Source organism: Poecilia latipinna, unplaced genomic scaffold, assembly GCF_001443285.1.
Source record: "Poecilia latipinna isolate Pla-1442-1.1 unplaced genomic scaffold, P_latipinna-1.0 Scaffold26, whole genome shotgun sequence".
Lineage (NCBI taxonomy): Eukaryota > Metazoa > Chordata > Actinopteri > Cyprinodontiformes > Poeciliidae > Poecilia > Poecilia latipinna.
Genome location: NW_015112642.1, coordinates 132,320 through 150,873, shown reverse-complemented (window position 1 = coordinate 150,873; position 18,554 = coordinate 132,320). Strand labels below are relative to the sequence as shown.

At 39.9% G+C, this 18,554-nt stretch overlaps 1 protein-coding gene across 5 annotated transcripts in view; it reads left to right on the top strand.

The window, feature by feature from the left end:
* Window positions 1-18,554, top strand: part of arhgap21a (Rho GTPase activating protein 21a) — a 109,605-nt gene that overhangs the window by 84,084 nt on the left and 6,967 nt on the right. For 3 of the 5 annotated variants that reach the window (XM_015038213.1, XM_015038206.1, XM_015038190.1), the window contains 18 exons: window positions 657-711; window positions 4,607-4,630; window positions 6,446-8,021; window positions 10,469-10,612; window positions 11,489-11,591; window positions 12,063-12,099; window positions 12,392-12,511; window positions 13,330-13,629; window positions 14,091-14,155; window positions 14,247-14,395; window positions 14,490-14,632; window positions 15,458-15,616; window positions 15,747-15,825; window positions 15,899-15,972; window positions 16,797-16,886; window positions 16,977-17,102; window positions 17,180-17,221; window positions 18,262-18,367. In XM_015038213.1, coding sequence (XP_014893699.1) covers window positions 657-711; window positions 4,607-4,630; window positions 6,446-8,021; window positions 10,469-10,612; window positions 11,489-11,591; window positions 12,063-12,099; window positions 12,392-12,511; window positions 13,330-13,629; window positions 14,091-14,155; window positions 14,247-14,395; window positions 14,490-14,632; window positions 15,458-15,616; window positions 15,747-15,825; window positions 15,899-15,972; window positions 16,797-16,886; window positions 16,977-17,102; window positions 17,180-17,221; window positions 18,262-18,367 — 3,392 coding nt within the window. Of the gene's footprint in view, window positions 1-656; window positions 712-4,606; window positions 4,631-4,657; window positions 5,192-6,445; window positions 8,022-10,468; window positions 10,613-11,488; window positions 11,592-12,062; window positions 12,100-12,391; window positions 12,512-13,329; window positions 13,630-14,090; window positions 14,156-14,246; window positions 14,396-14,489; window positions 14,633-15,457; window positions 15,617-15,746; window positions 15,826-15,898; window positions 15,973-16,796; window positions 16,887-16,976; window positions 17,103-17,179; window positions 17,222-18,261; window positions 18,368-18,554 lie in introns of those variants that run through there. The other 2 variants (XM_015038198.1, XM_015038221.1) reach the window with 2 other exon arrangements.

The window sequence follows — 18,554 nt, the reverse complement described above, 5'->3', positions numbered from 1 at the left end:
ATTAATTGAATAACAATTACACATTTTACATATTTTTTTAATTTAACCACTTAAGCCTTTTTAAACATTAGAAATAAATAACTAGATAATTAAGCAAATAATTATTTTTTTTTTTATATATAAAAATATTTTTATTTTAAATGTAAAATTTATATCTTTTTTGTACAGTTTTGGCTTAATTACTGCTCTAAATATGTTTTTTCAGTAAATGGCCTTTTTTGAGTCTGAATACTCAAGTTAACAATTAATTGATATCTAAATTAGTTGACGATTATTTCAATAATCGATTAATCACGATTAATCTGATTAATCGTTTCATGAAACACAAACTTTCTGTTGTGTTTTGCAACACGGGCAGTTTTAAAAAACACTTTTCTCACAAAAAATCCTCTTTACAAAGAGGAGTGAGGAACATAATAGCAAACTGGCAGTAAAATTATACAAAACAGATGTTTAACAATCCATCAACATCTGGTTGATAAATGCATATTTTTATTGTAAAGAAAATCTCAACACATAAATTTGCATCACCATCCTTTCTGCTTATCCTCTGCTGACGCCTTTAAAGCTTTTTATTGGTTATAAAATCAGCAGACTGGATATTTAAACTTGAGTTTTTTGTGATTTTTGTATCCGTTTCCTCTCTGATCCATCAGCGATGCCTCGTTGGAGCTCTGTGTGATGCCAAAAGATGAAGACATTTTGCAACTGGTATGTATCTGTTCTGTTATTACTTCAAATTCACCTCATTAGTCCAGATTTAATCAATATTTTAAAATGAAAACTGTTTCAGCGACAATCCATCAATAATGATTTAGCTCCCATTTACTGGAGCAGCAAGCAGAGATGAGATTAATTGGTTTGCTGTGTTTTCCTCACTGAAGCACCTGGGGTCTCACAGCAAACGTCACAGATGGAGGCAGTAAATAGTTTAGTTCTGGACTCACCTCGGCTGCTGTTCTCGTCATCCTGCAAAACAGAGAGGAAATCCTGTCAGATGGTTCATTAAAACTGTTTATGGAAATTATATTATTACTTTACTCTAATTCCCAGAAACTTAGAAGGTACTTTTCTGGAAATATATTTGCATCCACAACTGTATCAGCAGATGTTTGTCATTTTTTAGCGTATCAATCTTGGTTTAATAACTAAAACTGATCCAATATTAAAAGAAACCTAAATTCACATTTTGCATGTTTGTGTAATTCCATTTAGGTTTCTACTGCTTCTAAAAACAACCCGAAAAAAATGTACTTTACTCCCTTTTAATAAAGTTTTTTTTTTTTTTTTATGTTTTGCTTTTATTCTTATTCTCTGTAATTATATCTGATAGCACTTTGAGATTTTAGTGACTGAAAAGTGTGTTACAAATTAAATTAATCATTATTAAATAGACATCCAACCATTTTCCAGTGGCTGGCCGTTTCAGAAACTTCCAGATTAAGTCACATTCCGCAGGCACTGTGCCGTTACCTAGCAACCCCAGCCAAGACCTGCCTGTTACCTAGCAACCCCAGCTGAGCCCCGCCTGTTACCTAGCAACCCCAGCCGAGCCCTGCCTGTTACCTAGCAACCCAAGCTGAGTTCCAGCCTGTACAAAGTGTTACATTTACAAAGTTTTAACCTGTTGAGAAAACTTTCTGTGGTAGGTCATCGAGCATTTTGATTTCCTAACACACAATCACGTTTTAAGTGCATCCTTTAAAAGTCTTAATCTATTGTAATTCAATTTAGGTTTCTACTGCTTCTAAAAACAACCCATAAAAATTTATTAATCTAAAATTAAGACCTTAAATGTTTTTCGTTATTTTTTTATTATGTAAGTTGGCCTTAAATGCCTTGATCACAGATCTTAAATTTTGGTGTGGCAGGAATTTTCATTCCTGCCTTGCTTTTTTCATTTGTGGGATTTTTCTGTCAGGCAAAAGTTGAGTGGCACTCAGATGTCTGATGCTAATATACTCTTGGTAGGTAGCAAGCTTATTTTGTGTCTTTCATAGCATAAATTTTTCACTGGAAAAATCCATCCAGCTGGATGGACGACGTTCGTTTTTGCCACTGGCTTACTTCTGTTACCTAGATTTAAAGGTTTTTTTTTATCTTAAATTTGATCCAAACTGGCATTAAAAAGGTCTGAAAACAACAACCCTGCAGTGATTCAGTGAGCTTGCAGAGAATGAGTGTTAGCATGAATCACGACCAGCTGGGTGAGATTAAAGATGTGGAAGTAGTCAGAATGCAGTTGATCACACAGTGAAAACAGGAGCCGATCCAGACTTCATGCTTCACGCCGTTCTACCGATCAGAACCGTGCCGTAATCCAGTCTCGGTCCAGAGCTGCGCAGACCACAAAGCAGACCAGCGCTGACATATTTCCACTTGAAACTTAACCAAAAGTACTTTGTAAGATATTGTTTGTTTGTTTTCTTCAGTGCTAAAGCTACTGTTTATTTTACTGGGATTTTTTGTGAAAGACCAACACAGATTAGTGCAACGTTTAGTTCTGGACTTCAACTCGGCCATTCCATCACACAAACTGTATCTGAATACAGTATGTGTATATAAAATACTAAGTATTTTTTGTCTAGTTTCTAGCTCAAATATTTTATTACACTTGAAATAAGACAAAACTATCTTACAAGTAACTTTTCAGCAAGATATAGGATCTTTTTTTAAGTAAATAATTCCTTAACATTGATTGAAAAGTACTAGTTCCACTGGCAAAATATTTCACTTATAACATGGGCAAAATGTTTTGTTATAAATAAAATAATTGTCTAGTGGTACTAGTTTTGTTTTCACCAATATTAAGGAATTATTTATTTAAAATGAGCTGATATTTCTTGCTGGAAAGTTACTTGTAAGTTATTTTTGTCTTATTTGAAGTGAACTAAGATATTTACACTAGAAACTAGATAAAAGTACTTGGTAAGATTTTGTGTTTTTGCAGTGCATATTGCTGGATGTTTATATGCATTGAAATGCATCACCATGTCTTAAAGGACCAATGCATGAACAGACAGTGAGTGGATATTTTGAATTATTTCCCGAGAGATGCTGAGCCCACTCGGTAGGGAGTGAAGCTGCAGTCAGCTGACTCCAGTTTACAGCAAACAAACATCCAGCAACGCGCGCTGCCATGCAGAACGTGCGATAAACGCCAGGAGAGACAAGAAGATGGAAATGCCTGGGGATGCAGAAAGTCCTGAGGGAGATGCCTGCAGGTGAGCGAGACGACAACAGAGGAGACGTAGCGACTCTACGGGAGAGAAGAGGCGGTGTTGGTTTATGGGGAACAGAGGCAGGAAGACATCATGGTGCATCTTTAGCACAATTAATCAGGTCACCAGAATCACACATTTTTATTTTGTTTTAGCACATTTGGCTCTTGAAAACTGGATTTTGTTTCTGGTTCTGGATGCAGACTAATAAGGCAACTGATTCACAAAATAAGGAAGAAACAGAATTTTTTAAAGGTTTTTCTTCTCCTTTAAAACCAGCTGAAATAAATTCAAAAATATTTTACTTAACCCAAACCGGGTCACATCCTTAAAAAGTCTTACATATATTCTTGTAAACAAAGGCCTTAAAATGTCTTGAATAAAAAAAATTAAGTTGGCCTTTAATATGTTTATTACAAGTCTTAAATCTTGTCTTGACCTAATTATTTAATTTTCTACGTATTTTGTTTTTCTGTCACATTCAGACATTTTTATTGCATTCTGACTGGAGACCGCTGAGGCTACCGCTAATTAGCTGCTAACATGCTCTTAACAGCTAGCTTGCTAGCTTTTTGTATCTGCTATTCGGCCGGATAAAATTTGTACATTTCCAAAGGGATTTATGTCTTAATTTCTATCACCAATGGCCTTAAAATGTTTTAAGTTTGAATTTGTGAAACCTGCTTTTGATTCAAAAGTGGATTTTTAAAAATCAAAATATTTATTTAAATATTATTATTTAAATAAATAACAATTATTTACTTTAAATAAATATATTTTTAGAATTTTTATTTTTAAATAATTTTTTTTATTTTTAAAAATAAATAATTTTTAAATTTGTAAACTGTAGTCAGCCACAGTTTAACGGTCTAATTTCTCTCCTCTCTTTCTGTAACATTGTTTCTTATCTCTTCATGCACTAAAAAAACACAAAATCTTACCAAGAAGTATTTTTGGTTTAGTTTCTAGTGTAAATATCTTTGTACACTTAAAATAAGATTAAATTAGCTTACAAATGACTTTTCAGCAAGATATATTTTCTTGCTTAAGTAAATAAATCCTTAATGTTGATATTTTTAAAAAGTGCTTGTTCCACTGATTGGTTATTTTATGGACAATAAAACATTTTTCCTGTTATTTGTGAAATCTTAAGCACATTTTCATCAATATTAAAGAATTATTGACTTTAATCCAGTGTCTATTGTTGCTAAAAGTTACTTGTAAGTTAGTTTTGTCTTATTTTATGTTTTTTTAAGATATCTGTAATAGAAGCTAAACCAAAGGTATTTGGTAATATTTTGAGTTTTTGCAGTGTACTCAGTTATTTTTCTTTTTCTAACCCTTTCTTTCTCTCTTTTCCCGCTTACCTAACCTGCGGACTGCAGTTTTCCAGGGATATCACTGCTCTGGTAAGACGGGAAAACCTGCCAAGCTAACACCTCCCCCCCCTCCTCCACCTCTTGCTGGAAGTGGAACCAGTAGAAATCCCCCAGTGTTTTCCACCAGTATCTGTGTTTCTGGTTGAAGCTTTGTTGATCACTATTGGCTTTTCTTTCGCTGTGATGACATTATCCTTCAGGAGACCACAAACATTCCCTCCCTGTACTTTCCGCAATCAGGAAATTAGTTTGTGTTTAACTGGAGGAGTTAGGATCCAGAGGGAGCTGTAACCTGACACCACAGGTAGAGCCGGCGCTGTTGATTAAAGTCCAGTTACTCTCTCTACCTTTCATTTTCTCATCAGCCGTCTGCACTGAAGGGATGAGGAAATATGTCAGTGTCGGATACAAACAGGAAGTTTTTCTTTTTTTTTTTCCCTAAGAGGATTTTATTTATGAGATTTAATTAGCGGTTTAGTTCAGATTAAATCAAAGATGCTAACAGAAGTACCGCTAGTTGGGAAAAGCAAAAAAAGGAAACTCGGATGGGCTCGGTTCTTGTGCTTCAGGCCGGGCTCTCCGGTACAGAAGGTTGGTATATCCGCAGGAAATCTCACTTTTTTTCCATTTAACCCCATCATTTTGGGTGAATAACGTTAAAACTATTAGCTGCTTTTCTGCCTTCATCCAGCTGTTAGTCAAGCATTGATCGCCCTCCTCTGATAATCTCATCAGCTCTCACAGAGACTGCAGAGGAGGTATTTTTAGAAACGAGTGGAATCTGTGAGGGCAGAGAGGAACATGGAGATGGAGAAAGCAGGGAATTTATCCAGGAATTTAAAGAAGAGCGGCGTCGGTTTCAGATTAACTCCAGATTATTTTTTACAGGATCGTTTGAACCTTGTTCACATTTTCAATGTTGTCTCTCTTTATTTTATTGGGATTTTGTGTGACAGTTGTGCATAATTGGTAAGAGGAAGTGAAACGGATTGAGATGTTTTCACAAGATGTCAGAATATTCTGAAAGGTGCGGCGTGCATTTGTATTTAACCCCACTTAGTAAATACTTTCTAAAACCACTTTCCAGCAGCTTTAGACAGTTGTAGTAAAACTCCATCAGCTTTCCGCATCTACTTGCCCAGACTCTAAATTTAGCGTTTAGTTGTGGACTTTAACTTGGCCATTTCATTATGTGAACACATGTATGTATGGCTGTCTGTGCACTTCAAAAACTCAAAATCTTGCAAAGTATTTTTGGTCTAGTTTTTGGTGCATATACCTTAGTACACTTTAATTAAACTAACTTACAAGTAACATTTTAGCAAGATATAGGAGCTTGTTTTAAGTACTATTTCCACTGGCAGATTATGTCACTTAAAATAAGACATTTTTTCCATGTAGGTAAAATAATCTGCCAGTGTAACTAGTCCTTTTTTAAAAATTAATATTAAGGAATAACTGAGTCAAAGCTCATTATCATGTTGAAAGTTAGTTTTGTCTAATTTCAAGTGTACTAAGATATTTGCAACAGAAACTTGATAAAAATACTTGGGACAATTTTGTGTTTTTGCATTCTCCTTGGTGGTTGTGCAGGAGGGTCCACTTTTGCTTTTCAAAGATGTACGGTTGTATAATTGCGCATGCGTTTGCAGTTATTTTTGTGTGTGAGTGTAAACATTTATTTGGATTTAAAGTGATAAGACGTCATAAAACGTTTTTATTCTGAAAGTAGATTAAAGTACTCTGAAGTTTTTTCTTCTGAAGTGAGAAAATGTGAAAACGTTCAGAGGATTCAGATGTTTTTACTTCAGGGCTCTGTAAATATTGTCGTATAATCTCTTGCAGGCGTATTCCCAGGATGCATACCTCAAAGGAAATGAGGCGTACAGCGGAAATGCCCAGAACATCCCAGAGCCGCCTCCCATATGCTACCCTCGGATCGAGCTGAAGGCGGCGGCCATGGCGCAGCCGTCCGACCCGGGGCCCGCCAGGCGACCGGCCCCCACGGACAACAGCAGCCGGCCTGAGGTTCCGTCCGTCAGCAACGACGTCACCAGGACTCCAGCCGATCCGGTGGACCGGGGGTCCCGGCTAGCTCGGGCCGGACCCAGCCACCGAACTGAGGAGAACCGGTACCGCTCCCCAGCAGATCGACCCAGGCCCCTCACCACAGGATGTCCGCCGTACCCAGAGATGTTCTCGCCGTTGGTGCGAGCGCCGCTCGCCGCCACGTCGACGGACACGTTCTCCACCACCACCTCCCCCACCGCCAACCACTGCTCCCCGTCACCGCCGGCACCGACCACCTCGCCCCACCAGAACATCGACTGGCGGACCTACACCACCTACAAGGACTACATCGACGCCAAGCGGCTGCACACGTACGGCTGCCGCACCATCCAGGAGCGCCTGGACAGCCTGCGAGCCGCCACCAACTCCGCCTACGCCCCGAAGACCTCCGCCGCCTCCCAGGTCCGACGGAGGAGCACCTCCAACGAGCGCGGGGCGGACCCGACTGCACCGCCGCCGCTCCGCAGCGCCTCCCAGGAGCGCCTGGGCGGCCCACCAGACAGGACGTCCCGCCACTGGCCTCGGAGCGCCTCTCAGGATGCTCTGCCGTTCCCCAGTGCCGCCCGGGTCGCCAAACCCCGAGCCAGGTCCTGCGACCACATCAGCCACAAAATGGAGGACAAACAGGAAACAAGCAGGCGAAGTTTAGCTCCTCCAAAGCCGGAGCAGCGGCTGTCGAACTCGCCTGATGTTACGAAAGGTACAACAGATTCTGCACTAGCGGTCAGAGCGGACGGCCTCATAATGAGGCCTTCGCGCCTGCCCGTCAAAAACTCCCTCTGCGACCTTTCCCCCGCCTCGTCCGCCATTAAAACCATAGAGCCTCTCCGAGACCAAAGAGCCAACGCCGTGGGGAACCACCTCGGCTTCTCCCCGCTGAACCTGCAGCTCCGCGGCCGAGCCGACAGCCTGAAGACAGAGAACCGATCCGAGTCAGGATTAGCTGCCCGGTCTTCGTCCTGCTCCGGCGCCGCCTCCAGGCTGCCCACACTCAGGCCGATGAAGAGCGAAGTCCTCACAATATCCTCAACCGCCACTGTCACCCCAAAACCAGTCGTCAAGGAGACGCCAGAGCGGACTAACGGTGGTCTCTCAGAGGGCGTCGAAGGACCCGATGCCACGGTCGTCGTCCTACGAAGGGACAAGACCACCGTAGGCGCCCGCGCCCGACCTCCGTCCTACATCGACAGGCAGCGAGAAGTGAAGTCGCCGCCGCTGGTGAAGGCGGGGTCAGCGGATGCGGCAATGTGTTGGGCATCCAACGAGACGCTGCTCAGGAGGCTGGGAGACACGAGGCACAAATCCGGCTCCAGCAACCTGAACGACTCGCTGGACTCCATCCCCTTCATAGGTGAGGCAGCAGCTGATCTGTCCAACTCCAAACATGCACTTCCTGTTAGACACGCTGATCTGTCAGCGCCGAGCCAATCGATTCAGATCGATACGGATCATCAGAAACCAGTTCTGCTGATTGGATGTTCAGGGGAAGGCATCCAACCATCCATCCATCCATCCATCCATTCATTCATTCATCCATCCATCCATCCATTCATCCATCCATCCATCCATGCATCCATTCATTCATCCATCCATCCATTCATCCATCCATCCATCCATCCATCCATCCTTGCATCCATTCATCCAACCATCCATTCATCCATCCATCTATTGGTTTGTCCGTCCGTCCGTCCGTCCGTCCGTCCGTCCGTCCGTCCGTCCGTCCGTCGTTCAGCTGTTTTCAAGTCATGAGTCTGTCTTCAGTCAGAGGCCTTTTTGCAGTCATTTCTTGCTACAATGACTGCTACTGCAGATCCATCATCATCCATAGGAACTTTTTGAAAACTCAGATAAGTGATCCTCGTGTGCTGGCTGTTTTACATATTTTCTGAGAAATTTGTTTAAATTTAGATAAGAAAACTGGAGACATTCTTTAGTCTCCCTTCTAGATTTGCTTATCAAAGTGGAGAAATTAAAAAACCTTCCCTGCTAGAAAAACAAAAAGTCTTTTTATAAAGTCAGAGTTGCTGCCAAACACAACAAATTATCATCCAGGCTCGTTATTGGCTCCAGTTTGTGGTGTTTTCCTGGTTTTGGTTTCATATTTACTCTACAGCCATGGGAACCAAGAAATCAGCAAAAAAAAAAAAAAATATTCCTCAGAATATTTACTGGTCTGCTTTGCTCCTTAATTTGGCGTAAAGTTATTGATATTTGATCTCTGTGATCGCCCGGCCTCTCTGACCCAGAGATGATTCATTCCTGACATATTTGTCCTCTGTGGTTATTTTCTCCTTTGCTCTTCGGGCGTGCCATCCTGCTGACGGCTCCTATCGGCCTTTATGACACTGGATGATTTAACGCCGACTGGCTGCTCATGTAAAAGTGAAGCCGTCTGGCAGCTTATCGGGCAGAAACGTCACGCTGACTGCTTCGTCTCTGTCTGCTTCGTTTTGTTTTTGCCGTGCTGGCTCTTATCGCTGCATTTTATTGCCGCCTGTTAATGTTTTTATTAAAGTTGAGGCGTCAGGTGAGGTGAGAGTTAAGCTTTGTGCTGGTATTTAAATTCCTGGATTGCAGAAAGTCTGGAGGAATAAATGAGACTTTAATAAAAAATATAAATCTTTGTTCTTCCGCAGTGAGAACATAAACTTTCTTTTTCCAGTCAGGTCAGTTGCAAGTTTATTATCGAATCCAACACAGGAGAAATGTGTGGGATTAATGTGTTTAGTATAACTCAAACAATCACTTTTAGGTTGATCAACTGTTTCTTCAACTTATTTCTTTATTTATGTGTTAAATTTGACAAGTCAGTGTTTTTTTTCTTTTTTCATTTTTGTAAGTTTTTAAAGTCGTAATTTTTAATAGGATTGTCAATGGTAAATTATTAAATTGTTAAATTAACAAATATTCATTTATTGTTTAGTAATTACTCATATATATAATTTACTATATATTTGTATTGTTGCTACTTTTTAAAGCTTTTAGTCTGATCCCCCAATGCTGAATGTTATTGTTAAATTAATCAACACATTTACCATTTTGCTAGTTTTTTAAAAAAAAATTATTTTTAGTACAATCCCTAAATGTTATTAAATATTAATATTAAATTAATAATTTTTTAGATTTGACAGGTTTTTATTTTTTTACATTGCCTTTTAATAATATTTTTATATACCTTTTTTAACTTATTTTTATCAAGTTATTTTTTATTTAAATTTTTTTAAATGTTTTTAATGTTTGATTTCAATGTTTGTTTGTTTTTTTATCTTTGATTCAGCCGGTTATTTTAGTTTTTGAGGGTCGTTGAGTTCTGGAGAAAATAGTTGAAATGGTAATTGAATCTTTGCGTGTTGTTTGTAGCTGTAAAATACTGGCTAAAGCTGTGTAATACATGCCTCAACAGTGGATTAATCGTGTTATTCATGTAAAATTAAAGCAACACACATTTCATCTATAAATAACTCTGACTGGTGACACAAAGAAACTATGTTTTGTGCTGAGGTTTAGCATTTGCAGATGCTTTTTGGCTCCAAGTCCAATAAAAATCCAAAGCAAAACATTAAAACTTGTAAATTCAGTTTCCATCCCAGATCCTGATTATGGATCGAAACCACTGACTAAACCAGAACATTCTTTAATCCTTCAGTCACATTTCCGGCCTCTGTTAACATTCCTCTGTCTGTTTGACTGCCTCATGTTGTTTCTTCTGCAAACCCGTGATTCTGGTTCTGATTTCTGATTTACGAGGGAAACTCGCCTCTTTTCTCTCAACCTCTGGGCCCTGATTTGTGTCCTCAGACGAACCGTCCAGCCCGAGCATCGACCAGGACAGCACGCACATTCCCGCATCTGGGGTGATCTCAACTCCCCTCATCACCACCATCCCACCCAGCCCCACGTCTTCCTCTCCTCTCATACGACGCCACCTGTCACACGATCAAGGTACTGTCAACAGATTAATTTAAATTAGGAAAGCAAACATTAATCTACTAATGATTAATTATCGATCAATGGTTTATTAGATTAAAATTAGTTTCAATAGATTAACTAATAACGTCCGCTTAGATCTGTTGTTAGTGTTGTAGTTTGACCGCCGTCCAGCAGAGGGCGCCGCTGGTCCTCCTTGAGCTGAGCCGTTGTTCATTCTTAGACACAGACAGAAACAAAGATGGCGGAGCTTATCGGAACGGGAAAGAGGAACGGTCCTAACAGAGTCCGTCGTGGGATTCAAAATTCACTTAATGCGGTTCTGTTTTAAAATATAAACACTCGATTAGCTCCTTAAGTTTCACATTAATAGCGCTACATGACGGAGCAACGTCAGTTTATCAACCAAAAATTACAAATTTGCTTCGAAGGTGAGGATGATGTGACGACAGAAAAGCGGTCGTGAGTTAATGAGCGATGTTTTAACATTAATACCATACCCCAGACAGTAATTTTATATTTTAAAAAAATCTCTATGTTCACTGGGAATTTAGTGTTTCACATATTTTGCTCTGGTTTTGTAATATTTCATAAAATCTCTTTAAGTTTAATAATGTAATCGAGACCACAGCCAGTATTTAGTACGGCTGAAAAAGTAATGTTAGTTTTTATTTAAATTCAGTATATTACGAAGAATTTAAACCTTTATGTCAGACGATTAGCTCTCTTGATACAAAAGAAATCTTGGGCTTTTAAGAAAATGGCCCCAGTCGCTTGATAAGATTAATCAACTTTAGATCAACTCATTAATCGATAACTTGCATCTCTAATTTAAATATCTTGTTTAAAATAAATGAATGTTTAATATATTTGTGTCCATTTCTTTTATAGATTCTCTTCATCTCTCAGTTATCGGGTCAGACTCTGGTACCAAATCTGAGCGGTCCAAATCATACGATGAAGGCATCGATAATTACCATGAGGAGAGCAGAGGGTGAGTTACAGCCACTGTCTGAGTGAAATTTAACCTCATTCCTACACTTGTACGTTTATGATAGATTAATAAAAAGGTTTTTTTTTTCTTTGATTTAAATGTCTTAAGTCACAGAATCAACATGTGACTAAAGATAAACGTTGATCGAATTGAAATTCACCATCCAGTTTAAGCGATGTCCAGTTGTCTGGCTGTAAAATGAAAACAACTAATGTCTTGTTATTTGTTGTGAGTGTTGGGCTCTTAAATCTCCCAGCAGCAACAGTAACCAAGCCATTTTGGCCTCCTTAAATATAATCAAACTCTCTGGATTTTAGTGTTTGTTTGCTCAGGCTTCACTTGCACTCTAGAGAGACGTTGATGTTTGTCTGAACCACCAACACAGCTTCAACAAACAGAACTCCAAACCACTGAAAATGCAGCAGCTCTTTCAAGTCTCCTAAAATTTCATGTTTTGTCTTTTGCACTCAGGAGGTCTCTGCTTCCTGGACTGAAAGGTTTGAGGAAGGTACGTTTTCCCGGCTGTCCTTATATAACCTGCTTATCCGCATGTCTTCCTCTGTAGTTTATCAGTCTTTTAGTTCACACCCACAAGATTAATGTTCTCCTACCGGAATGTGAATATATTATGAAAAACACAGACAGCTATATAGTCAGCACCAAGTAAATAATTGATAGGAAAGGTAATATGTTATCGTTTTTCTTTTATAAAAATGTTTGATAACTTGGCCAGATTTTGCATGTTTGTTAGTATTTTATTTATTGAAAGTTTATTGTGTTTTTTTTTTTTTTTTTTTCAGGCTGTAGACAGGTCATCAGAAGATTCTGGGTCCAGACGAGATTCCTCATCAGATGTCTTCTGCGACGCCACCAAGGAGGGTTTGCTACATCTGAAGCAGCTTCATGCAGATAAGGGAAAGGTGTGTATTCTCTCTGCATAATAAAAATAGAGGTAGCTATCTGCCAATATACTCTTGCTAGCTAACTAACTATGAGGTGTAAATGCAAATTTTGACAAGTATAAAAAAATAAATAGATAAAATAAAAGTATATATGTATTGGGTCTGAAATAATCATGAACTAATTTAGTAATTGATTAAACTTTAACTGGAATATTTAGACTCAAAAAAGATCATTTACTAAAAGAAAATAACACATTCAGACTAATAATTAAACAAAACTCGTACAAAAATTTATACATTGTGCATTTCAGATTAAAACACTGTTGTAAATATGTTTTAGCCAAAACTCCTCAAGTGGCAGTTTTAGCTCCACCCCGTTCAGATTTACTTAAAGAATTATATCTTGTTGAATTTTAGACAGTAAAAGGTTTAATTTTTAGTTAAAAACGGCATTTGATTATTTATTATTTGCATTTTAAATACCTAATATTGTTTAAAAGAGACTTAAGTGGTTAAAGGAAAAAACTGTAGAATACAATTAATTGATTAATCATCAGAATAGTTGACAGATTACTAAAATAATTGTTAGTTGTAGCCCTAATACATTTGTCATGATGCAGGTCATAATAGTTCTAAAATTAATAATGAATTAAGACTTTTTAAGACCTTAAAAAGTCTAAGTCTAAAGACTTTTAAGGTCTTTCGAGGTTTTAAAAAGTCTTTAATCTGAGTTGGTGAAACCTGCAGGAAACACACACCTGATCTACTGTAGTTATATTGACAGTAACAGCCGACTGTTTTGGGTACACTATGAAGTCAATGTTTTCCCCCTGCAGCGAGTCGGAGGAGGAAACCGGCAGTGGAAACAGATGTATGCCGTGCTGAGAGGCCACTACCTCTGCCTGTACAAAGACAAGAAGGAGGGCCAGGCCCACGCCAGCTGCCAGACCATAGAGGAGCCGCTGCAGATTAGCATCAAGGCCTGCCTGATCGACATCTCCTACAGCGACACGAAGCGCAAAAACGTCCTGAGGCTGACCACGTCGGACTGCGAGTACCTGTTCCAGGCAGAGGACCGGGAGGACATGCTGGCCTGGATCCGAGTCATACAGGAGAGCAGCAACCTGGATGAGGAGGTTCATCTTCACCCTTTGCTGAGATCATCACTGTTTGCATGTTTGGCCTTGAGTTGGTGCAGCTGTCTGCATCTAAAAATGTTGAAGTGATGCAGTGAATGCACTTCTGAAGGAACTGAATTCAATCAATTGATTTTTAATTTGAAGGTTTAGTTTTTGGAAAATCTGGATTTTTTTTATTTTTATTTTCCACCAACAAACTTTTTGGGTTTCCGAGTGACACATAAAAATTCTCACAGCCTGGCCTTAATCTGTAAAACTCACAGAAGGGATTATTAAAACAAAAGCCACTTTTAAAAATATTTCATGTCACTTGTAATTTCGTTTTTTAGAAAAGAAAGCACGAAAAACAAACTGATTCTGGTATAAAAAAAATTGGACAATAATAATCAATTGCTAAAATAATCGTTAGTTGCAGCTCTAAACTGCTGCATCTTATTTTCTTCTTCTCTTTCTTTTAGAACGCGGCTTTCACCAGCCATGACCTCATCAGTCGGAGGATCAAGGAGTACAACACCTTGATGAGGTGAGGAGACAACAGAGACGTCTTTGGTGGTTAGAGCCTTTCGATCTGATCTGAAATCTCAGTTTGTCATTAATTTAATGGTTTCCTCCAGTCCGACAGGCAGTAAGACCGAGCCGTCGCCCAGGGCGTCGCGCCAGTCGCTCAGCATCAGACAGACGCTGCTGGGGGGCAAAGGAGAGTCCAAAGCAACGAGTCCGCACTCACCCAAACCAGAGCAGGAGAGGAAGGGCATCCACAAAGGTGGGAAACTTCCCCTTTAAGTCACGGTTTCCATTCAGCCAGACTAAAAAAGCGCCAGGGTTCAGTATGTGCTGATGCTACTCACTGTGTGCAGATGACACCAGCCCTCCCAAAGACAAGGGGACATGGAGGAAAGGCATCCCTGGGCTGATGAGGAAACCGTTTGAGAAGAAGCCGTCTCCTGGAGTCACATTTGGAGTCAGACTGGATGACTGTCCTCCAGCTCAGACCAACAAGGTGAGGCCAGTCTGTCCACAGTTGGCTCCAAATGCTCTTTAGAACATGCTCCAATAAATACTTCAGTCTCCATCCTCAACAAGCTCCCTAAGCACTTAAAAAAACACACCCAGCTGCTTCTGGCAGTAAGTTCGTCTTTTTTGGCGTTTGGAAAATGAGCCTTTGCAAAGTCACAAATCAGTAGGCACTTCCCCGTTACCTAGCAACCAAAGGAGAGTTTCACCCGTCACCTAGCAACCAAAGCCGAGCTTCCGGAACGTTTGGTCAGCTGGTTTATGGCTGCTGTGGTTGACTCACGATCCAGCTTCTGCTTTTCAAAGATGTGCGGTTGTATAACTGAGCTTCTGTTTGTAGCCATTTGGGGGGCGTGGCCAACAGCAGCTTATTTGGATTTAAAGAGGCAGCACTCCCTAAACAGCTCATTCTGAAAGGAGTTCACAATAGGCAGAACGGAGCAGAACAACATCTGATTATTTAACATTGATTTTGTGTAAAAAATATAATTAACATATTTTGTATCGGCCAAAAACCGATCCCAGTCTGTTCAAGGAGGAATAATAGGTCACCTTTAAGGATCAAAATCTGCTTCCATCCATCCATCCATCCATCCAACTAACTTTCCAACCATCCGTTTTTGGACCCAATCTGATATCAGACAGTGAGAACGTAACACCCATTTGTCCTTTTATAAAATGAATGTAAGAATCTGGTTTCATATATAAAATGTGTTTGAATCAAATGAGCGTTGTGCTGTTCATTTGTTTATTAAGCACCTAAAGGTGAGGTCATATCAGTTTTTTATGTGTTTTCCTCTCTGTCCTCCAGTTTGTGCCTCTGATCGTGGAGGTTTGCTGTAAGCTGGTGGAGGAGAGAGGCCTGGAGTACACGGGCATCTACAGGGTCCCTGGGAATAATGCTGCCATCTCCAACATGCAGGAGGAGCTCAATAACAAGGGAATGGGCGACATCGATATCCAGGATGACGTAAGTGTCCTTCATCGATCTGAATCCTAGAACACCTGCAGGGCTCCGTCCTTGTTAGGTTAGAGTAACACCTGCCACTTATTGACCCTCAGGATAAAGAAATCAATATTTTGGATCGTTTCTCTTGCAGAAATGGAGGGACCTCAATGTGATCAGCAGCTTACTGAAGTCCTTCTTTCGAAAGCTTCCTGAGCCACTGTTCACCAACGGTGAGCTGGTTCTGCGCCCCACCTGGTGGCCGAAGGGGTGAACTGCAGTTATAACAGACTGTTCTCCCTGCAGACAGGTACGCAGATTTTATAGAAGCCAACAGGATAGAAGATCCAGTGGAGAGACTGAAGGTGCTCAAGAGGCTGGTGAGCAAAACTCATGAAACTCACCTCAGAATACAAGAACAAGGTTTTCAGGGTTCTGTTTCACTGTAGAACTCTGGGTCGGCTGGTTCTGTCAGAACTGGCCAGAACCGGTCAAACTGGGTCAGGATTCATCCGACTAACCACCATCCGTCCATCCATCCAACATTCCATCCATCCTGTTTTCATCGATCTAACCGTCCATCCATCCAAGCATCCATCTGTTCATCCGTCCAACCGTCCATCCATCCGTCCATCCATCCATCTAATATCCAACAACCATCCATCCATCCATCCAACCTCTTTCCAATCATCCATCTGTCCATCCAACCAACCATCCATCCTTTTTCCATCCATCCATCCGACCGACGTCCAACCAACCATCTAAACCATCCATCCATCCATTCATCCAACCTCTTTCCAATCATCCATCCAACCGTCCGTCCGTCCGTCCATCCATCTAACATCCAACAACCATCCATCCATCCATTCATCCAACAAACCTCTTTCCAATCATCCATCTGTCCATCCAACAAACCATCCATCCTTTTTCCATCCAACCGTCCGTCCGTACATCCATCCATCCATCCATCCGACCGACCGTCCAACCAACCATCTAAACCATCCATCCATCTTCCCATCTGTCCATCCATCCATCCATCCATCCATCCATCCATCCATCCATCCATCCATCTTCCCATCCATCCATCCATCTTCCCATCTGTCCAACTAACTTTTTATTCATACAATTAACTATTTATCCAACTTTCCATCCGTCCATCCTTTGGAAATCTAGAAATTATGTCATATTTGTATATTTTGTGCAGCTCCATGAGCTCCCGGATCATCACTACGAGACGCTGAAGTTCCTCTCAGCTCATCTGAAAACTGTAGCTGAGAACTCAGAGAAAAACAAGGTTACCACCTCATAACTTTTACACCTTTTTAATTTAGCTTTAGACGTAGTTTAGACTGTAAACCCGCCTCTGGTTTCCGTTTCCTGTCAGATGGAGCCGAGGAACCTGGCCATCGTGTTCGGCCCCACGCTGGTGCGCACCACCGACGACAACATGACCCACATGGTGACCCACATGCCCGACCAGTACAAGATAGTGGAGACGCTCATTCAGAACGTGAGCCGCTCATTCTTCGTCCTTTTAAACATTAAAAACTGGAAGTTTGGCTTTCATAGCGTCTTGTTTCCTTTCAGTACGACTGGTTTTTCACTGACGATGGGAATGGAGAACCAGTGGTGAGTTAACGCCGTTCAGGATGTGAAGGCAGTTCAGTGAGAAACATTTAGTTAAAACATGAAGGTTTTTATTTGTAAAACTGATACAAGAGTAAAACTTCACAGTATTCCTCATTTAAATTTTGGATTATTTTTCATGTATTATAAAATGACTCTTCTATCATTGTGACTTTATTATGGTTTTATTACAACTTTATTCTGGACTAGTCTCGTTTTATTAAGACTTTTTATTCTCATTATAATTTTATCATTTTATTATTATCACTTGGTTTTGAATTATTGCAACTTTATTCTTGTGTTATGGCTTTTTTCTTTCCCGTGTTGCTACAACTTTATTTCCTTAATGTTCTGATTTTATTCTCTTATTCTTGTAATATTATAGCACTGTTCTTTAATTATTTCAAACAGACAAAAGTAAAATCAAGGGAAAAAAACTTTTTTAAAAAACTTTTCTTGTATTATTACAAGTTTATTTTCTTAGTGTTCTGAGTTTATTCTCATTACATTAAGATGTAATGAGAATAAACTAATTCATTACATCGAGAATATAACTTTATTCTCATCATTATTTGTTTATTTATGTTCGTCATATTGAATCACTAGCATCACTCTTGTATATATATATTTTATAAACTTTATATCTTATGGTTATATTTGTATTATTATTTAACACCTCAGATAAAGTAGCTGGTCAATAAGTCATTTTCCCTTGTGGATTGATAAAATATTTTCTATTCTCTGTTGAAGTGTGGAGGGCACCGTATGGTGGTAATAGTTTTTTTTGTGTTTATTAATTTCATACCAGTAGGAAATCAGATTCAGTACAATATTATGTAATATCTTAACATTTGATAAGAAGAAAAGTAATGTATTATGAAATACATTTTAAAAAAGATTAATTTGATATAAACATGTAGTGAAACAGAGCCTTTTGCTCTTTACGTTGTCTAAAAATAGTTTTTTGTTGTATAAATGTGTGGTAGTTTGTCATTTCATTTCCGTATGGATAACTGCAGTCAAACTTCGCTCTGCTCTTTCAGACCGTTTCCCACGAAGAGAGCGCCATCGAGTCTCAGCCCGTCCCCAACATCGACCACCTGCTCACCAACATCGGCCGCACTGGCACGTCGCAGGGCGACGTATCAGGTAACGCGTTTCCCCCGCCGCGGGCGAGCCGTCCTCTGTCCCGGCCCAAAGCGTTTAAATCGATATTGATGACGGCGCAGCTTCTCCCCGAGCTTCTCCCTTCGCTTCTTTGGCTTCTGCAATTTATCTGCGTCTCTAAAACGGATGCAAACAAATTGCTGTTTCCTGTTTTACTGGATTTTCTTGA